The 17886-nt window shown below is 46.1% G+C and overlaps 1 protein-coding gene across 1 annotated transcript; it reads left to right on the top strand.

The window, feature by feature from the left end:
• The first annotated feature begins 1801 nt into the window (after nucleotides 1–1801).
• Nucleotides 1802–3538, top strand: LOC120678230 (calcium-transporting ATPase 2, plasma membrane-type-like). The gene is made up of 4 exons (XM_039959374.1): nucleotides 1802–1810; nucleotides 2233–2404; nucleotides 2633–2931; nucleotides 3290–3538. Exons 1-4 carry the CDS (start codon nucleotides 1802–1804, stop codon nucleotides 3536–3538), a joined length of 729 nt encoding a protein of 242 aa, XP_039815308.1.
• The last annotated feature ends 14348 nt before the right edge of the window (nucleotides 3539–17886 follow it).

The raw sequence follows: 17886 nt of genomic DNA on the forward strand, positions 1-17886 counted from the left end.
GATGCATGTGTAGTCCATTAATATTCTGAACTAAACCTCCCCTCCTTGATATTCTAATAGAATACTTTAGCCCAAGACAAATCTACACTGCTCCATATTGGTATTCATAGTCTTTTTGGCCCTATTTACCTTGTCTCTTCTTTTATACTTTCTCTCTTGCCTTGCCTTCTATATGTTGTTGTTCTTGTCTTCTAAGAATGCTTCATCTTTTACATCATGCTTTTCTATCATGACCTGCTCGTATTGATCCATAGGTTATCCGTGTTCCCATTTATCATGTTGGCTTTCACCGACATATCCATTATGATGCCCACATCCTTTTGCAGCATTTCATTATGACCAATAGGATTTCCATGTCCTCTACTGATAGCTTGGCATTATGTACCCTAATGGTAAAATGTTAATCTTATAATGCACTCATTATTTAATCCTAATTTTAGGTTAAACCAATTAAATTTTATATAAGCTATTTATTTGGATATTTTAGTATCACTAGCGGACCTAGGGCCTAGCGACCCTAAGTCGTCGCCCGTGCTCCTCTGCTGCAAATTCTACTATGAGCCTAGATCTTCATAAAATCCAACTTATATCTTCTCTTTTTTAGTTTAACTTGGTTAATATTTTACCAGTACTGTGAAAAAAGCAGGTAGCATTAAAATTTTAGGAACCAATGTCCCTTTATTTAAGTAATCTGTTCAAAATTTAGATACTATTTGTCATTACTATTCCTAAAGATTTAGTGATTTATTTTATTATTTACTTGGATCTTTTATTTTTATATTTCTATTTTTAGATTTTATATTGTATTAAACAAACCCCTCTAGAATAATTTAAAATATTGGATTATCATAAGAATCAATGTTATCAATTATCTTTTATTAGTATGGCAATTTCAAGCCATATTTATAAATCTATCTTAAATAATTTTACTTTACAAGGGCTATATATATATATATATATATATATATATAATTTGCTTCCCAAACTCAATAGAAATCAAATATCAGTTTTTATTATTTGATTAATTTGGATCCGATACTAAAATAGCTCCGTGCCAACTTTAGTACCGGACCAAAAGTTAACCGGTACTAATCGTATGGGACGAAAGCTCGTTTTTATTGTAGTGTATGCACTCTTTTTCAAGTGCTAATTTCCTTTTTCTTATTCTAAATTTACCTATTTGGTTGTAGTGAAGTCTGAATTTTATTATTTTTAATTCCTAATTTATTTATTTACTAATCATATTTGGCAAGTTTTTTTATCAAATCCTAATTTTTTCAATTTTTTAATTATATATATATATATCATATTTGATATAGACTCTTTGAGTTAATTTGATCGTTAGATCTTCATAAAATTTCATGGTGTATATTCTCCTCTTTTTAGATACTTGGTAATGTCTAGCCTCTCTCGACGAATGTGGTGATTTTCTTTTAACGCTGCTTTATTTGTCGTGCTTTGCAAAAAAATTGATGTCGTGATGGATGCTACCGATCCATACATACATATGCTGTTGTTGTTTAATCATCTAGCAGCCAGTGTTTGTAGTATTACCCCGACTCCGAAATGAAGCGGCCAACCGTGTAACATATATATCCAAGGGCGAGCAGGTAGTATAGGACCGAGGTTCACGTAGGCGACCAACGCTTTGCCATCAGCCCATCCTAAACCGATGGTCACCCCCAACAAACATTGAAAATGCAGCATGGCGTACATGTCAGCTTGTGGTCTATGAAAAAGGTCATGTCATGTCACATGTGAGGCTCGTCGGCAGCTTGCCGGCTGCATGCTGTTGAGGAGTATGGCGAAGGCAAGCAGCACGGAGAGATCATGCATGGCGGCGAGCACACCCTCGCTGGACGTGAAGAGGTGCCCCGGCGCTAATTTTTAGAAGCTTATTTACTTATCATATTCGGTAAGGATTTTTAATCAAAGAAATTTTTTATTAATTTATTAATTCTGAAATATATATTTCATTGATGCCGGCAAGCCGGTGGTGAAAGTTGTGTTCAGATCAAGTTACAAATAGGAGCGTTTGCAGGAGTAGGAGTTACAGCATTGGGAAGTTTTGTACTACAACAAGCAATAATTTAATTGGTAGCTATATTTTTCGGCATGTTATTACTTGTGCTATTCTTGACATCCACATAACAGCTATAAGAATGAACTCATTTACCTGTGCTCCCAATGCCATTCATTACACAGTTCTGATATGATTATCTTTATGTGAAGGTGGCGAAAGAGAGTGCGGATGTTATCATTCTTGATGACAACTTCTCCACTATAGCCACTGTTGCTAAGTGGGGTCGATCAGTGTACATCAATATTCAGAAGTTTGTGCAGTTTCAGCTGACAGTCAATGTGGTTGCTCTCATTGTAAACTTCTCTTCAGCTTGCTTGATAGGTATTTATGAAAAGTTGATTTTATTTTTTCCCTTAAAATAAAGAATTTATGCTGCAATGCAATTACATCTATCACATAAATACTGGAATGAACCTTTTATATTTGCAATAATGTTTCGGATAATCCAAATTTGTGTTATAATACTAACGCTGCAAACTTCAAACTTTCAAATCTGTTTGTTCTGTAAGTTGTTTCTCACTGTTCCTGTACTTTTGCTTGTTGATGAAGGGAGTGCTCCTCTTACCGCTGTGCAATTGCTCTGGGTCAACATGATCATGGACACACTAGGCGCACTGGCATTGGCCACAGAACCTCCAAACAATGAGCTGATGAAGAGAACTCCTGTTGGAAGGAAAGGAAACTTCATCAGCAACGTCATGTGGAGGAACATCATGGGACAGGCCATCTACCAGTTCCTTGTGATTTGGTATCTGCAGGCTGAAGGGAAATGGCTCTTTGCAATCGAGGGCGACAACTCCGATCTAGTCTTGAACACAATCATCTTTAACTGCTTCGTATTCTGCCAGGTAATTTGGAAGTGGTTCTTGCATTTATTTTTCTGCTTTTACCAAATATGTAGGCCCCCATTGGCTTTACTTTGTGTTTCTTGCTGGAACTATGGCATTAGTGTGCTAATGAATTTATATCGGAAAATATGGGATTATTCCACAGAATCCCTACTAAGAAAGGCTGAAACCTGAAAATAGTACTTTGATACTTTCAACTGTCAGAAAAGGGGTTTCTTTATGGCAATCTGGGAAAGTATGATTACTGGAAGTTTGAAATGGTCATGAATATGGAATAAACATCCATGAACAATACTATTTTTATTCGTTTTAACATGCGAAGCTCCACTAATTCTTTTTCTTTTCCTGAACCGTGCAGGTTTTCAATGAGGTGAGCTCAAGGGAGATGGAGAGGATAAATGTCTTCCAGGGCATCCTAGACAACAATGTCTTCGCCGCCGTCCTCGGCAGCACCGTCGTCTTCCAGTTCATCATAATCCAGTTCCTCGGCAACTTTGCGAACACGACCCCTCTCACGTTCACGCAGTGGATCGCCAGCATCTTCATCGGCTTCATTGGCATGCCGATCGCCGTTGCGGTGAAGATGGTGCCGGTCGATTCTGCGTAGGAGGCACTACTAATTCCTGTCAGAAACTGAAGCCTGGCAATTTTTGGCCACTGCCATTTGCATAACTAGTTCTTTTTTTTCTCCTTTGTGTAATGCATTTAGGTAAGTCGTCTTTGCCCATTTTTATTGCTGTATGATCTAGAGGTTGAGACAGGTAATGGGCCTGATCATTCAGACTGTCGAATAGGATCATGTAGCTTTTGGCGTTCCAAATTCTTCACTCTTTATGTGTTAACTTTGGAACTCTGGAACTGTACATGGCTCGAATTGTTTGCACCAAGAACGAGTCCATTCATTTGTGATTCTACAACTGGAGCTTGAACTTGCTGCTGTTGTCCCGTCACAAGCTGCATGAGCAACTGGAGCAAGGCACTGCGCGCCGCGCGTCCGCGGCCAGTGGCCAGTGCGCCGCCGTGCCGCTGCTCTGTGCGGTGCCCGGCGCGGCGACCCGCGCACTATGCTTCCCGTCCCCTCGCCGTGCGCGCGTCCGCCAGCGCGACGGACGGGAGGCGCCGCCCATAGGCCGGAGGTTCGGCCGGCCGGAACCCGGGCCTCCGGCTAGCCGTCGCGGACATGTGCGTAGCACTAGGCGGCGTGACGGCGGCATGAGCATGAACTAGTGCGCCGGGCTCCTTTTTTCCTGGTGGACGCCGGACGCGGCGAGGGGCCACGGCCAGCCCATGCCAGAGGCGCCATTGACTCATCGCCGGCCAGTGCGAGCTCCACGTCTGGGTACGTCACAAAGCGCACCAAGGTGGGCGCCGGAGGCAGTGAGACGAGGAGAAACGGCCGCGCGAGGAAGAAGCCGTTCCCCGGGCGGTGATTGGTCGGGCCCGTTGGGGACGGCCGGGACGGGGGGTGGACGGTATTTCAATCACCGTCCACCCCCCGGCTCCATTTCCCGATCCAAATCGCGATGAAAAATTCTGAAAAAAATCCCACACACTGAGCAAGAAATGTCGAAACAACCCACCAAATTTCATTTCCACCCTCGCTTTGTGGAGGGAGAAATTAAATCGAGAAAATCTGGAGGCGGGGTGGACGGACGGTATTTCAAGTACCGTCCACCCCCTTGTGTTCTTGTGTTTCAATTCGTTCGTAGCCAAACCGAGATCCAAAAAATCTGAGAAAATTCATGGAGCCTGGGGGTTCAACGAAGAATCACCGCACCAAGTTTCAGTCCCAGGCTCAATCCATAGCAGGGAAACAGAATTACAGAACTATGGTGTTCGTTTCTTCTTGTTCAGTCTTTCCTCGCCGTCCCTTTTTCTGAACCTCGCAGATGCATGCAGGTCCCCTGTTCCTCGTTCAGTCACGTCACCTCGGCGTCGTCGCCGAGCCAGATCGCACGCAGAGAAGCTCGCGCTCCATGGTCTCGACTCGAGCGCGAGGGACGACGAGGCATCTGTTCGGGATTCATCCACACCGACGGCGACGGGCCGTGGCGCGCGGCGCGGCGTTGGCCGAACACGCCGGGGGCACACAGCTGCAGACAGGCGGCGCCGGTTGGGGGTCTGCCTGTGGCCATGCCCTCTTGTCACGGGAATATTTTCTTCCCATCCGCTCCCTCTGCCGTGCGCCCGTGCGGTCGTCCGTGCGCCCGACACAAACAAGGCCAATAGCCATAGAAAAAATCAGATTTTTTTTTTGAAGTTATGGACAGGAGCACTGCCGGATCATATAAGAAGGAGAAGAAAACAAATTCTTATAATAGTTGTGATTACATAAATAACTGAAAAACTCAAACTCTTAAGAAAGGGATACATAAAAGATTAACTGGCCGGTCGGCCCTCGCACGTCTGTCGCCGAACCTCCATTTCTTTCTTGATGAGGCCTAAAATCCAGTCGCCGGCTGCGAAGTGCCCGTGCGCCTAAAAATCAGATATACGTTCGAGTGTCCGTGGCCTTCGTGAATACGCCGTGCGGTCGTTCTGCACTTCTGTGCCCTTCTTATTTCTCCATGCAGCCGGTATGCCTTGTTGAATTGTGCTTCAAATTGATATACCAACGATAGCGGTGGAGACATGTGCCGGATGACAAGCAGCGACACACATGAATCATCTGTAGAAAGCAGGTACATCTCAAAATCTTCATCCAATTAGCCGGCTCATTAGTAAGTTTTCCTTTTCTCTCTTCCAATCTCTCCTAATTATTAACTCGAGCAGAACGCATCAGCTACGCAGTAGACTTTCAGTTGCCACAAAACTTTATTTTATCATGTGTCATTAGATTATATTATTAGAGTGCACGGTCGTATTGGCCTATTTAATCTATTTATCTATATTATAAAGATCGAAAACAATTGAAAACGTTTTTTACTCAAATCGAACCCACCTTACCCCTCACGTTGAAATCCGTCTGTCAGGATCCAAAAAGGTGAGAGGGGGTGGAGACTCATAAAAACTGGATGATAGAGAATGTTTCTGCCAAAAATTAATCTTTTTTCTCACTAAATGCGATTCTACCCGCCCGCGTACCCACGCATCAACTGCAACCTTCGCGTACCCGTTCGTGGTCTTCTCCTTTCGGCTTTCGCTCTCTGTTCCCTGCCATGGTCCTTCTCACCTCCTTCCGCTCGCCGCGCGCCACTAAGGATGGTAGCGGGGCGGGTTCAGGGCGAATATCCACGGATTTCGGGTTTGCGGGTTTCGGGTTCGGGTTTTGATTTTCGCCCGTGGTTTTGCGGGTTCGGATACCCGAAATATTTCGGATTTGGGGCGGGTTTTAAATTTTACCCACGGAGCTCCACTGGATCTCCAAAACAAACCAGCCCAATAAAAGCCCACTAGCAACTCTAGGTATATAATCCCTTCTCTCCCTCAACCCTCACGACCTAACCTCTCCCTCCCCTCACCAGGGTTAAAAAAACCGGCTGGAACCGGTCCGGTTACCGCGGTTACCGGTCTAACCGGCCCGGACCGGTTCCGGTTCCGGCCGGTTTCAAACCGGCCCAAATTCAAATTTTAAATTTGAATTCCAAAAAATGGAAAAATCTCAAAAAATTCCTAAAAATACTTCAAGGTGCAACGAATCTAATGGTGTCAAATTTTCTCAAAAATTCGTTCATTTAGTATAGTTTGCGGGGAGTTGAAGTTAAATCAAAAAAGAAAAAGAAAAAAATGGGCCGGCCCATTAAGGCAAACCGGTCAAACCGGCCGGTAAACCGGTCAAACCGGCCGGTAAACCGGTTGCACGGGAGCTGTTGAATTTGGATTCGAATTCAAACCGGTCAAACCGACCGGTAAACCGGTAAAACCGGCCGGTAAACCGGTCAAACCGGCCGGTAAACCGGTCGGAACCGGTTGCACGGGAGTTTTTGAATTTATTTGAATTTGGATTTGAATTCAACCGGTTTTCACCGGTTACCGGTCCAACCGGTCCGGTAAACCGGAACCGGTGGCCAGCGGTTTGGGTTAACCGGTCGGGATAAAAAACCCTGCCCCTCACACCCATCCCTCCCGGCGGCTGCCCACCCGACCCCACCCACCTGCCGCACCTCCGCCCCCCGCACGGCCGCACGTAGGCGGGCGAGCGCCCAACGCCCGGAGGCCGCCGGCCGCCGCACCTCCGCCCCCCGCGGCCCGCCCTCCGGCCGCCGGACGGAGGCTGCTCGCGCGGCCGCGCCCCGCCGGCCGCCGCAAGGAGGGTGCTCGCGCGGCCACGCCCCGCCCGCCGCAGGCCGCATGGAGGTCGTGCCACTGCTGCTCGCACCCATTGCAGCGGCCTCCGACGAGCTACCTTGCCGGCTGCGCCTCTTCAAGCCACGAATCAAGCATGCCAGCTCGGCCATGAGCGCCTTGTCTCCGGGAATTAAGCGGATCTGAAGCTACTACTGCATCTCAATCGGATCTGAAGCTACTACTGCATCTCAATCGGATCTGAAGCTACTACTACATCTCAATCTCCTTGCTAGAATATTGTTGTTGCTTGTTTGTAAAAGAATTCGGGTTTCGGATTAACCGTTGGGTTTCGGGTATCCGCGGGTTTGGTTTTGGGTTTGAATTCTCACCCGAATTGAAGTTCGGGTCGGGTTCGGGTTTTAAGTTCGGATTTCGGTTTTGGATGCCCAAACACTCCACCCGAACCGAACCCGACCCGTTGCCATCCTTACGCGCCACCGCCTCCTCCCCTCCTCCCGCTTGCCGCGCGCACGCCACCGCCTCCTTGCTCGCCGCCCGCGCGCTCGCCACCGGCTCCTCGCTCGCAGCCCGCACGCACGCCACCTTCCCTCCTCCCACTCGCCGCGCGCACGCCACCACTGCCCGAGGGTGGCCGCGCACGCGCTCGCCGCCGCCTCCTGGCTCGCCGCCTGTGCGCGCGCCACCTCCCTTCCTCCCGCTTGCCGCGCACCACTGCCTCCTCCCCGCTCGCTGCTCGCTTCCCCACCCTCGCCATCGCCCGGGCCTCGCGGCACAGCCCGTTCACCATGGCGCTCGCGAGAACCACCATGGCCTCTTGCCCTCTTCCCCTACTCCCGCGGCACGCTGGTCGCGGGCGCGGCGTGGCTCTGCGCTGGGGCCGACAAGGCAACGTCGCCTGGGATCTCGGCCTCGCTGCGTGCGAGGCTAGGTTGCACGGATACTTCACTGACCTGCCGTACCCGTATCCCGATACGTATCCGATACTTCGATACCCCGATACTCCTTCGATACCGTATCGGCAAAGTATCGGAAAATATGAGGAAAAAATAAATAAAATTAATTCCGATACTTCTTCGATACACTTCGATACCTCTACCGATACTTCGTAGCCCATAACCACTCAGTTTGTAGCCCATCGTCTCAACAGCCCATTTGTGTACATGTGAAGTCCTTAAGTAGTCATTTAGGGAGAGCAGCCGATCCTTAACCCTAATCTATTCATACCCCGTAGCACTGTAGCAGGAAACAAACGGTCGGAGTCTCAAAGACGCCTGGCCGGCTGGCCGCCGCTTCCATCCGACGATCACTGCATCTGTTCTTCAGGTATGTCCAAAATTGCATCTAGGATTGGACTGTAACCTTCGTGACTCCATCAGTCCATCTCTCCATCTTTATGGCTGAAATCTATATTGTTTTTCAATCTGTTCTAGCGTTCTTGGTCCATTTTCTAGATGGCTAGTGCTGGTGGAAGTTCTCAGTCTCACGTCAATGTGGCTAAATGCTATTTGCTATCTCATATTAGTTATTGCTCTTTAGAATTTTATTGCAAGAACAAATTATTATGCTATCTTAAATGTGTTATGGAACTATGTTTTCTCAAGGTATATCCATTGTCATATTTATTTTTCAGCTTCTATATATACTCGCCGTATCGGCGTATCCTTATTTTTTGAAGATGCCGTATCGCTGTGTCGTCGTATCCGTATCGGCGTATCCGTATCCCGTATTGGTGCAACATAGGTGCGAGGACGTCGATGCCGAAGAGGAGACGGACGAGGAGGATGAGAACGAGGAGCGGGAGGACGCCGAGCACGAGTCCGAGTCCAGCAACGCCGTGGAGCTCGGAAATTTCAGGAAGAGTTTGCATAGAAAGTCGTGGCTCTGGAGCCAGCAACAAGTGCTTTTCTTGGTTTGCTATTTCAGCTGCATTTTGTAGGATTAGAGGCAGTTTCAGGAAGAAGTTACATAAAAGGTCGTGGCTATGGATCCGGCAACAGGTGCTTTTCTTGGTTTGCTATTTCTGCTACATTTTGTAGGATTAGAGGCAGTTTCAGGAAGAATTTGCATTGCATCCTAATTATTCAGCAATGGAAAAGGCTACTTTTGTCTGATTCTTTTGGTTTTGGGATGTCCTCGCTGGTAATTTTTTTACTTTGGAGAATTATTTCTTTTGTCAAAAAGTTCTCGCCTTTTGGATGTGGACTATGCAAATTCAAGCAAACTATGAGCAGAAAAAGATTAATGGTTATTGCAGACATGCTAGCTTTTGCGAAGTCATATTCTCTTGCTGAAAAGGGGACAAAACCTAGCTTTTCTCAACATTTTGCTTCCTGCTTCAGTTTCAGAGTTTCTGAGCTGAAAGAATGTGCAGAGTTCAACAATTTTTTTTTTGAGGGGGGCTACGGCCAGCAAAACACCAGCCTGAACAAGTTTTATTAATATGTGAGGTTATACATACAGAATTTACAGCAAAAGAGTATGGGAGGGAAAAAACTATGTGCAAACTAATTTACATCAAAAGCAGAACACCACTCGTGGAGGTAAGCTTTGTCTGATGGCGATCGCATCCTAATGGACCAGAGGCGCAGGTCTTGGAGGATGGCCAAACCAGTATCATCAGCTGTGGGGAACAGAGAACTGAAGACAACAGAATTGCGCGCTTTCCAGACATTCCAGAGCACGGCAGTGATGATGGTGGAGCGAGTTCGCGGGGAGGCTTCATCAGAGAAATATGGCAGGTCCCAGAGTTCTCTGAAAGAAGTCAAGTGCGGAGCAATGTTCCAGCCAATATAGTTGAGAAGCCCACGGGCAAGGGGACATCGCAGCAGCAGATGATCCTGATCCTCATAAGCGCCGCAATACTGACACAGAGTAGATTCCACAATACAGCGGTGGTGGAGCAAGGCAGCAGAGGGCAGCCGGTTGTGATGCACCAGCCAGAGGAAGTGCTTGCATCTCGGGATGGCAGCGTTGGACCAAATGCAGTCAGCGAATCCATCAATCGGTCGCTGCTCCATATGCCATAAGTAAAAGCCCCAGGAGGAGAAAGGCTGAAGATCAACGCCAATGCCACGACGATCTGGGACGTGTGGCAGGAGAGGGACATCCGCCAGGGCAAGCAGGATTGCACTCAGCTGCGAGGAGGCCACCGAGGTCAGACGCGGATGCAGAGGAATTATCCACTGGTCCTGAAGGTACGCATGAGCAACTGTGATGTTTGGTCTTGGGCAGAAGGAGAGCAGAGCAGGGAACAAGTCGGCGAGTGGCTGTGGTCCAATCCAGTGATCAAACCAGAAGCTAGTAAACTGACCACTGCCAAGGTGGACTTTGGTGCAGCGTTGGAAATTAGGTATCAGTTGACGCAGAGTAGTCCAAATGGCAGTGTCCAGGTGATGTGTGTCGCCAAGGTCCCGACCAGCACCATCACCATACATAAGGTGAAACCACTTCTGCCAGTTGGTGGTCGGGGCCTGCAGGAGCTTGTCAACAAACTTGGACAGGAGGCCCTTATTCTCGAGATCTAGACGCTTAATGCCCAGCCCACCACGAGCACGATCCCAATAGACAAGCTCCCAAGCAGCCTTGCATTGCCCCCCCCCGAGCAGGTGATGTCGCCCGTCCAGATAAAAGCACGTCTCCTGGCATCAATAGCCTCAATAGTGCCTTTGTGTAGTAGAGTGGAACACATTGCATAGACGGCACGAGCACCCAAGACAGCATTGGCAAGAACAGTCCGGCCACTAGGAGAGAGCAGCTTGCCACACCAGCCAGGGATGTAGGACTCAACAGCAGCAACAAAAGGACGGTGATCAGCGAGACGGAGCTTAGTAGAGTTGAGAGGCAATCCAAGATACGTCTGTGGGAAGGACGAGACTTGGCATCCAAAAAGCTGGGCCATCTCAGCAGCCGGAGATGGCTCAACCCCAATAGGAACAAAGGTACTTTTATCATAGTTGATATGCAACCCAGTGAAAGAGGAGAATTGATCCAGCAGAGCCTTGAGATGTGCCAGTTGATCTGGATCAGCTTTGTGTTGGTGATATGCCCAAGAGCCCATCATCACAATACGGTTTAAAGGCCCAAGTGGATATTGATCCAAGAGGGATTAGGGTTACTAATGGGCCTATGAGATAGAAGCCCATTAGTACGCCCTATATATATGAGGGAGGGGCTAGGGGGGCGATGACCTGAGCCGCGCCACCTCCCTAGCCGCCGCCCCTCCCTCTCTCTCGGCCGCCACCCTTGCCGTGCGTGCGGTGCTAGCACACCGACGCCCGGCGTTTCATCCCCGTACGTGTGGACTCCGTGGAGGCGCTGCTGCGACTGCTGCGCTGATCGGCTGCTGGGATCAAGTACGAGGAGCTCGGTTCGTGGGACGTGATCGACTACTTCCTCTACATCGACGCGCGACTTTTTCCGCTGCGCTGCGCGTCTAGTGGTAACGATCTATGATCTTCTACTCGCAAGTATCTTGGGTTTATGCGGTAGTGATGCTAGCGTAGCCTACCCGTTTCCCTACAGTGGTATCAGAGCCATCTTGCGTAGATTTTGGTCTGGATCTTTTGCATATAGGCAATATGTTGTTGTAGTAGATTGGATCTATTACTTTTGCACGGTTTGATTAGATCAATTGGTCATAAGGGGTTAAAACTGGAGCGAGTTGATTGCGCGGCATATGACAAAAGATTAGTTTGTATTCTTTCTCTGTTATGCATACGACATGTCCCTACCGGCTGGAATCACCATCGGGACTAACTGTGTGCATAGTCAGCAGATTGAACCAACAGATCAAGGTCATGTGTAGATGCAGTCTTCTCAAGTGAAAAGTTTGCACGGTCAAGGTGATTGACCTAGTGAAAATTGAGGCATTATGAATGGCTCGGATTTGAGGTGATGCGATCACTCTGATGAGATTTTCATAGGGATTCCATAGATGCGATCTGTGTAATTCCGTGAGGTTTTCAGGCCCCCCGCCCGCTGACCGGCCAGCGGGACCGCCGTTGCTTTCTCGCTGTAGCGGCTTCCCAAGCGCTATTTTGGTAGAACACGTCGTACGCCTAACTTGTTTTTGCAGGGTGTGATGTGAATGGTATGGCCTCAATGTCATGTGATGATGTATGTGATGATTTGTGCGGCCTGCGTGTCGCAAGTTAACACAACCGGGTTGAGGTTGCACCATTATTGTATAACGACCTGCGTGTCGACTTGTGATGTTTGAATCCTCATGTAATTATTTCACTAGCTATTAGATGTAGTAGCTTAGTACCTTTTCATGGAGGTTTCAATCATGATGGCGATGATGATCACCACAAGACAGGACGGATGGCAATGGAGGTCACCTTGGAGCCATGGCGATGGAGCCCATTGTGATGCAAGAGGCCATACTATTCACAATATAATATGATTATATGCCTGTGATGTTTATTTTCCTGTCATACTATTCTTTCATGCTTTTACATATGGTGGATGCTTTAATCATGATAGAATAGCTTCCCTCAGAAAAGTTTGAGTTTTTGATGCCTTTTACCAATAGCTGCACCTATAAATTTTGATCGTTGTGTGGTAGGTTTACCAAAGTAGAGTACCCTCAGCAATCACTTTTGTATAGGGTGGATGTCGGACATTCACAAGCATAGTATTGGTTTACTCAGCAAAGCTATCAAAACAGTTTTGGGCTTTAAGGCATAGGGTTGGGGCCGGGGCATTGGATGCCACCCAACAAACAAGAGTCGCATAGAGATGTGATTAGTAATTTGTTACTTACCTGTATCACTACTTTTCTAGCCGTGATGCTAAAGCTCACTAGAATTTTAGTGATTATGGATCTTGAACTACTATATGTCATTAGAGGGAAGATGACTTTGATATAGTAGGTTGTCTTTTGTTAAATCAGTTAATGAAAGTCTTTACATAAACTTAGTGCTGAAATCTTGCTTTACTTTAATGTTGTAGATCATGTCTGCCAGTAACAATTCCGCTTTTAATTTGCGTTCTGTTCTTGAGAAAGAAAAGTTGAATGGAACAAACTTTATTGATTGGTACCGCAATCTGAGAATTGTTCTCAGACAAGAGAAAAAGGAGTATGTTCTTGAGCAGCCATATCCTGATGATCTCCCTGACAATGCAACTGCTGCTGATCGCAGAGCTTATGAGAAGCACTGCAATGACTCACTTGATGTCAGCTGTCTGATGCTCGCCACCATGTCCCCTGATCTGCAGAAGCAGTATGAGCATGCAGATGCTCATACCATGATCGAGGGGCTGCGTGGGATGTTTCAGAACCAAGCCAGGACTGCGAGGTTCAATATCTCAAAGTCCTTGTTTGCGTGCAAGCTGGCAGAAGGTAGCCCAGTCAGTCCTCATGTGATCAAAATGATTGGTTACATTGAGACTTTGGATAGACTTGGCTACTGATGTTATTCTCCAGTCGCTCCAGGCGAGCTATGAGCCTTTTATCATGAACTTTCAGATGAATGGCTTGGATAAAACATTGAGTGAGTTGCATGGGATGCTAAAAACAGCAGAGGAGAGCATTAAGAAGAATCCGAATCATGTGATGATGATTCAGAAGGGGAACAAAAAGAGGAAGCGTTGGACGCCTCCTAATCCCAAAGGTAAAGGCAAGGAAAAGAGTTCCGGTGGTGAGTCTTCGGGCTCTAAGCTAAAGCCAGCACCTAAGGCCAAATCTGGCCCTACTTCTGAAGATGAATGCTTCCACTGTCATGAAAAGGGACATTGGTCTAGGAACTGCAAGAAGTACTTGGAAGAAAAGAAGAAGAAGAAGGGAAGTGAGACTTCCACTTCAGGTATAAATGTTATAGAAATAAATATTGCATTATCTTCTAGTGAATCATGGGTATTTGATACTGGATCGATGATTCACACTTGCAAATCGTTGCAGGGTCTAAGTGAGACTAGAAGATTTGCAAGAGGCGAGTTGGATGTTCGGGTCGGCAATGGCGCAAAGGTTGCGGTGTTGGCGGTCGGCACCTACCACTTGTCTCTACCATCCGGATTAGTTTTGGAATTAAATAATTGTTATTGCATTCCTGCTTTGAGCAAGAACATTATTTCTTCTTCATGTTTGGAAGAAGTTGGTGATTTTAAGATTGTAATTGAGAACAAACGTTGTTCTATCTTTTGCAATGGTATTTTTTATGCTCATTGTCCATTGGTGAATGGATTATATGTTCTTGATCTTGAGGATAAATCTGTCTGTAACATTAATACTAAGAGGCTTAGACCAAATGATTTGAATCCCACTTTTATTTGGCATTGTCGCTTAGGTCATATAAATGAGAAGCGCATTGAACAACTCCATAAAGATGGATTGTTAATCTCATTTGATTTTGAATCATTTGACACATGTGAGTCTTGTTTGCTTGGAAAGATGACCAAAGCGCCTTTCACTGGTCAGAGTGAGAGGGCGAGTGACTTGTTGGGACTTGTACATACCGATGTATGTGGACCAATGAGCTCAATAGCCAGAGGTGGTTTTCAGTACTTCATTACTTTCACTGATGACTTTAGTAGATATGGCTATATCTACTTAATGAGGCACAAGTCTGAATCGTTTGAAAAGTTCAAAGAATTTCAGAATGAAGTAGCAAGACAATTAAATTTCTGCGATCTGATCGTGGAGGAGAATATTTGAGCCTTGAATTTGGTGATCATTTGAAGCAATGTGGAATTATTCCGCAGCTAACTCCGCCCGGAACGCCTCAATGGAATGGGGTATCCGAACGGAGGAACCGAACCTTGTTGGACATGGTTAGGTCCATGATGAGCCAAGCTGATCTTCCATTGTCATTTTGGGGTTATGCTCTTGAAACTGCTGCGTTCACACTGAATAGGGTTCCAAGTAAGTCTGTTGAGAAGACACCATATGAGATATGGACTGGGAAGCGTCCCGGATTATCTTTTCTCAAAGTTTGGGGATGTGAGGCTTATGTCAAACGTTTGATGTCAGATAAGCTCACTCCAAAGTCAGACAAATGTTTCTTTGTGGGGTATCCTAGGGAAACCAAAGGATATTATTTTTACAATAAGGCGGAGGGCAAAGTGTTTGTCGCTCGCAATGGTGTTTTCTTAGAAAAGGAGTTTCTCTCAAAAGGATTTAGTGGGAGCAAGGTGCAACTTGAAGAAATTCAGGAAACACCCGAAACTGTTTCAGCACCCACTGAAGATCCACGGGATGTGCAAGATGTTGCACAACCCGTAGTTGAGGCACCAGCCCCACGAAGGTCTATAAGGGCACGTCGCGCTACTGACAAGCTCAACCTCCTTATTACGGAGGAGCGCCATGTATTATTGATGGAAAATGATGAGCCCTTGACCTACAAAGAAGCAATGATGGGACCCGACTCCGACAAATGGCTTGAAGCCATGGAATCCGAGTTAAAATCCATGCATGATAATCAAGTTTGGAACTTGGTCGATCAGATTGACAGTGTAAGACCTGTCGATTGTAAGTGGATTTTTAAGAAAAAATTAGACATGGATGGAAATGTTCACATCTATAAGGCACGATTGGTGGCGAAAGGTTTCCGACAAATTCAAGGTGTTGACTATGAGGAAACCTTTTCGCCCGTCGCAATGCTAAAGTCTGTTACGGATTCTCCTAGCAATTGCCGCATATTATGACTATGAGATATGGCAAATGGATGTCAAAACCGCTTTCCTTAATGGACATCTAAGTGAGGATGTGTATATGACACAGCCTGAAGGTTTTGTCAATCCTAAAAATGCTGGGAAAATATGTAAGCTTCAGAGGTCCATCTATGGATTGAAGCAAGCATCTCGGAGTTGGAATATTCGTTTTGATGAGGTAGTCAAAGGGTTTGGCTTCATCAAGAATGAAGATGAGCCTTGTGTTTACAAAAAGGCTAGTGGGAGCGCACTTGTGTTTCTGATCCTATATGTGGATGACATATTACTGATCGGAAATGATATTCCAATGCTTGAAGCCGTTAAAACCTCATTGAAAAAGAGTTTTTCGATGAAGGATTTAGGAGAGGCGGCTTATATTCTGGGTATTAGGATCTATAGAGATAGATCAAAAAGGCTAATTGGATTGAGCCAAGACACGTACATTGACAAGATACTGAATCGGTTCAATATGCAAGATTCCAAGAAAGGTTTCTTGCCAATGTCACAGTGGCATTACTCTAAGCAAGAGTCAGTGTGCTACGACACCTGATGAGCAAAAGAGGATGAGTACGATTCCTTATGCTTCAGCCATAGGGTCGATCATGTATGCTATGCTTTGCACGCGCCCAGATGTTTCCTTTGCTCTAAGTGTTACGAGCAGGTATCAGTCAGATTTCGGTGAACCTCACTGGACAATTGTAAAGAGTATCCTTAAGTACTTGAGAAGAACTAAGGATATGTTCCTAATATTTGGAAGCGAAGATGAGCTCCTTGTAAAGGGTTACACCGATGCTAGTTTTCAAACAGACAAAGATGACTCCAAATCGCAATCCGGTTTTGTTTTCTGCCTCAATGGTGGGGCAGTGAGCTGGAAGAGTTCCAAGCAAGATACGGTGGCTGATTCGACGACAGAGGCCGAGTATATTGCAGCTTCCGAAGCTGCAAAAGAAGCTGTTTGGATCAGAAAGTTTGTTTCTGACTTGGGTGGTGTTCCTAGTGCGTCCAGTCCAGTGGACCTCTATTGTGATAATAGTGGTGCCGTTGCACTAGCAAAGGAGCCTAGAACAACTAAGAAGTCCAGACATATACTGCGAAAGTATCACATCATCCGTAACTTTGTTGAGAGAGGTGATGTGAAGGTTTGCAAGGTGCACACGGATTCAAACGTTGCTGATCCGTTGACGAAGCCTCTCCCACAATCAAAGCATGAGGCGCACACGAGATCTATGGGTATTAGATACTTACATCAGTGATTCTAGTGTGCGTGGGAGATTTTGTGTCATGAGTATGTTTATGTAATGATAAATAATTGTTATTTGTTCCATGGATGATTATTTTACATTGATTATCAAGTATGTGACTTGTTCGTGAAACTCTTTGTTGAAAATGATATGATTCTAAATTATCCCTAGTTTATGTCGTTGTGTGGGACAACAACGATGTTGAGACTAGCACATGCATTAATTGATGATCATGTTTCACGGATCATGGATATGGAGATATCGGATTAATGATGTGGACACATGTTGGTGAACATGGTGTTGGATTGACCCACTCCAAGACAATGTTGGGATTGTTATTTTGTATGTGCCATCAGTTGTTCTTGAGTGTTATACCTACTGAATCCTTAGACCTGAGATCGCCATTGTTTCTCACTGTGTGTAGTGGTGCATCTTGGGGCTGCTAAACGCTACTTCCGTGACTGGGTAGTTACAAAAGCAGCTTACAGGTATGTCATGAAACATGGAATGGGATGTGAGCGGATCAAGATGGAATTTGCCCCTCCTAGATAACGGGAGAGATATCTCTGGGCCCCTCGAGATAGTTGGATTTGAAAGTGCATGGCCATGCCAAAGTGATTAAAGAGTTAATCATGATGACTAAAGGTTAGTTATGAATAGAATCCACTATTAGATCGAGAGAATGGTCGAGCTATCACAAAGGTGGCACGCATCTCGCTTTGAGCTTGACTGGTATCGTGTGGCAAAGGGATCGGTGTATGAGTATATCTATGGTTCGGCCGATATGATCTTTATGTGTATTTGTGAGTCACTATGC

The sequence above is a fragment of the Panicum virgatum genome, chromosome 6N, assembly GCF_016808335.1.
Source record: "Panicum virgatum strain AP13 chromosome 6N, P.virgatum_v5, whole genome shotgun sequence".
Lineage (NCBI taxonomy): Eukaryota > Viridiplantae > Streptophyta > Magnoliopsida > Poales > Poaceae > Panicum > Panicum virgatum.

What these genes read in the sequence shown, in the direction of transcription:
- LOC120678230 (XM_039959374.1), top strand. An exon ending in CTCTTCAGCTTGCTTGATAG is followed by an intron (nt 2,405 to 2,632) that starts GTATTTATGAAA and finishes TTGTTGATGAAG; the next exon opens with GGAGTGCTCCTCTTACCGCT. An exon ending in ACTGCTTCGTATTCTGCCAG is followed by an intron (nt 2,932 to 3,289) that starts GTAATTTGGAAG and finishes TGAACCGTGCAG; the next exon opens with GTTTTCAATGAGGTGAGCTC.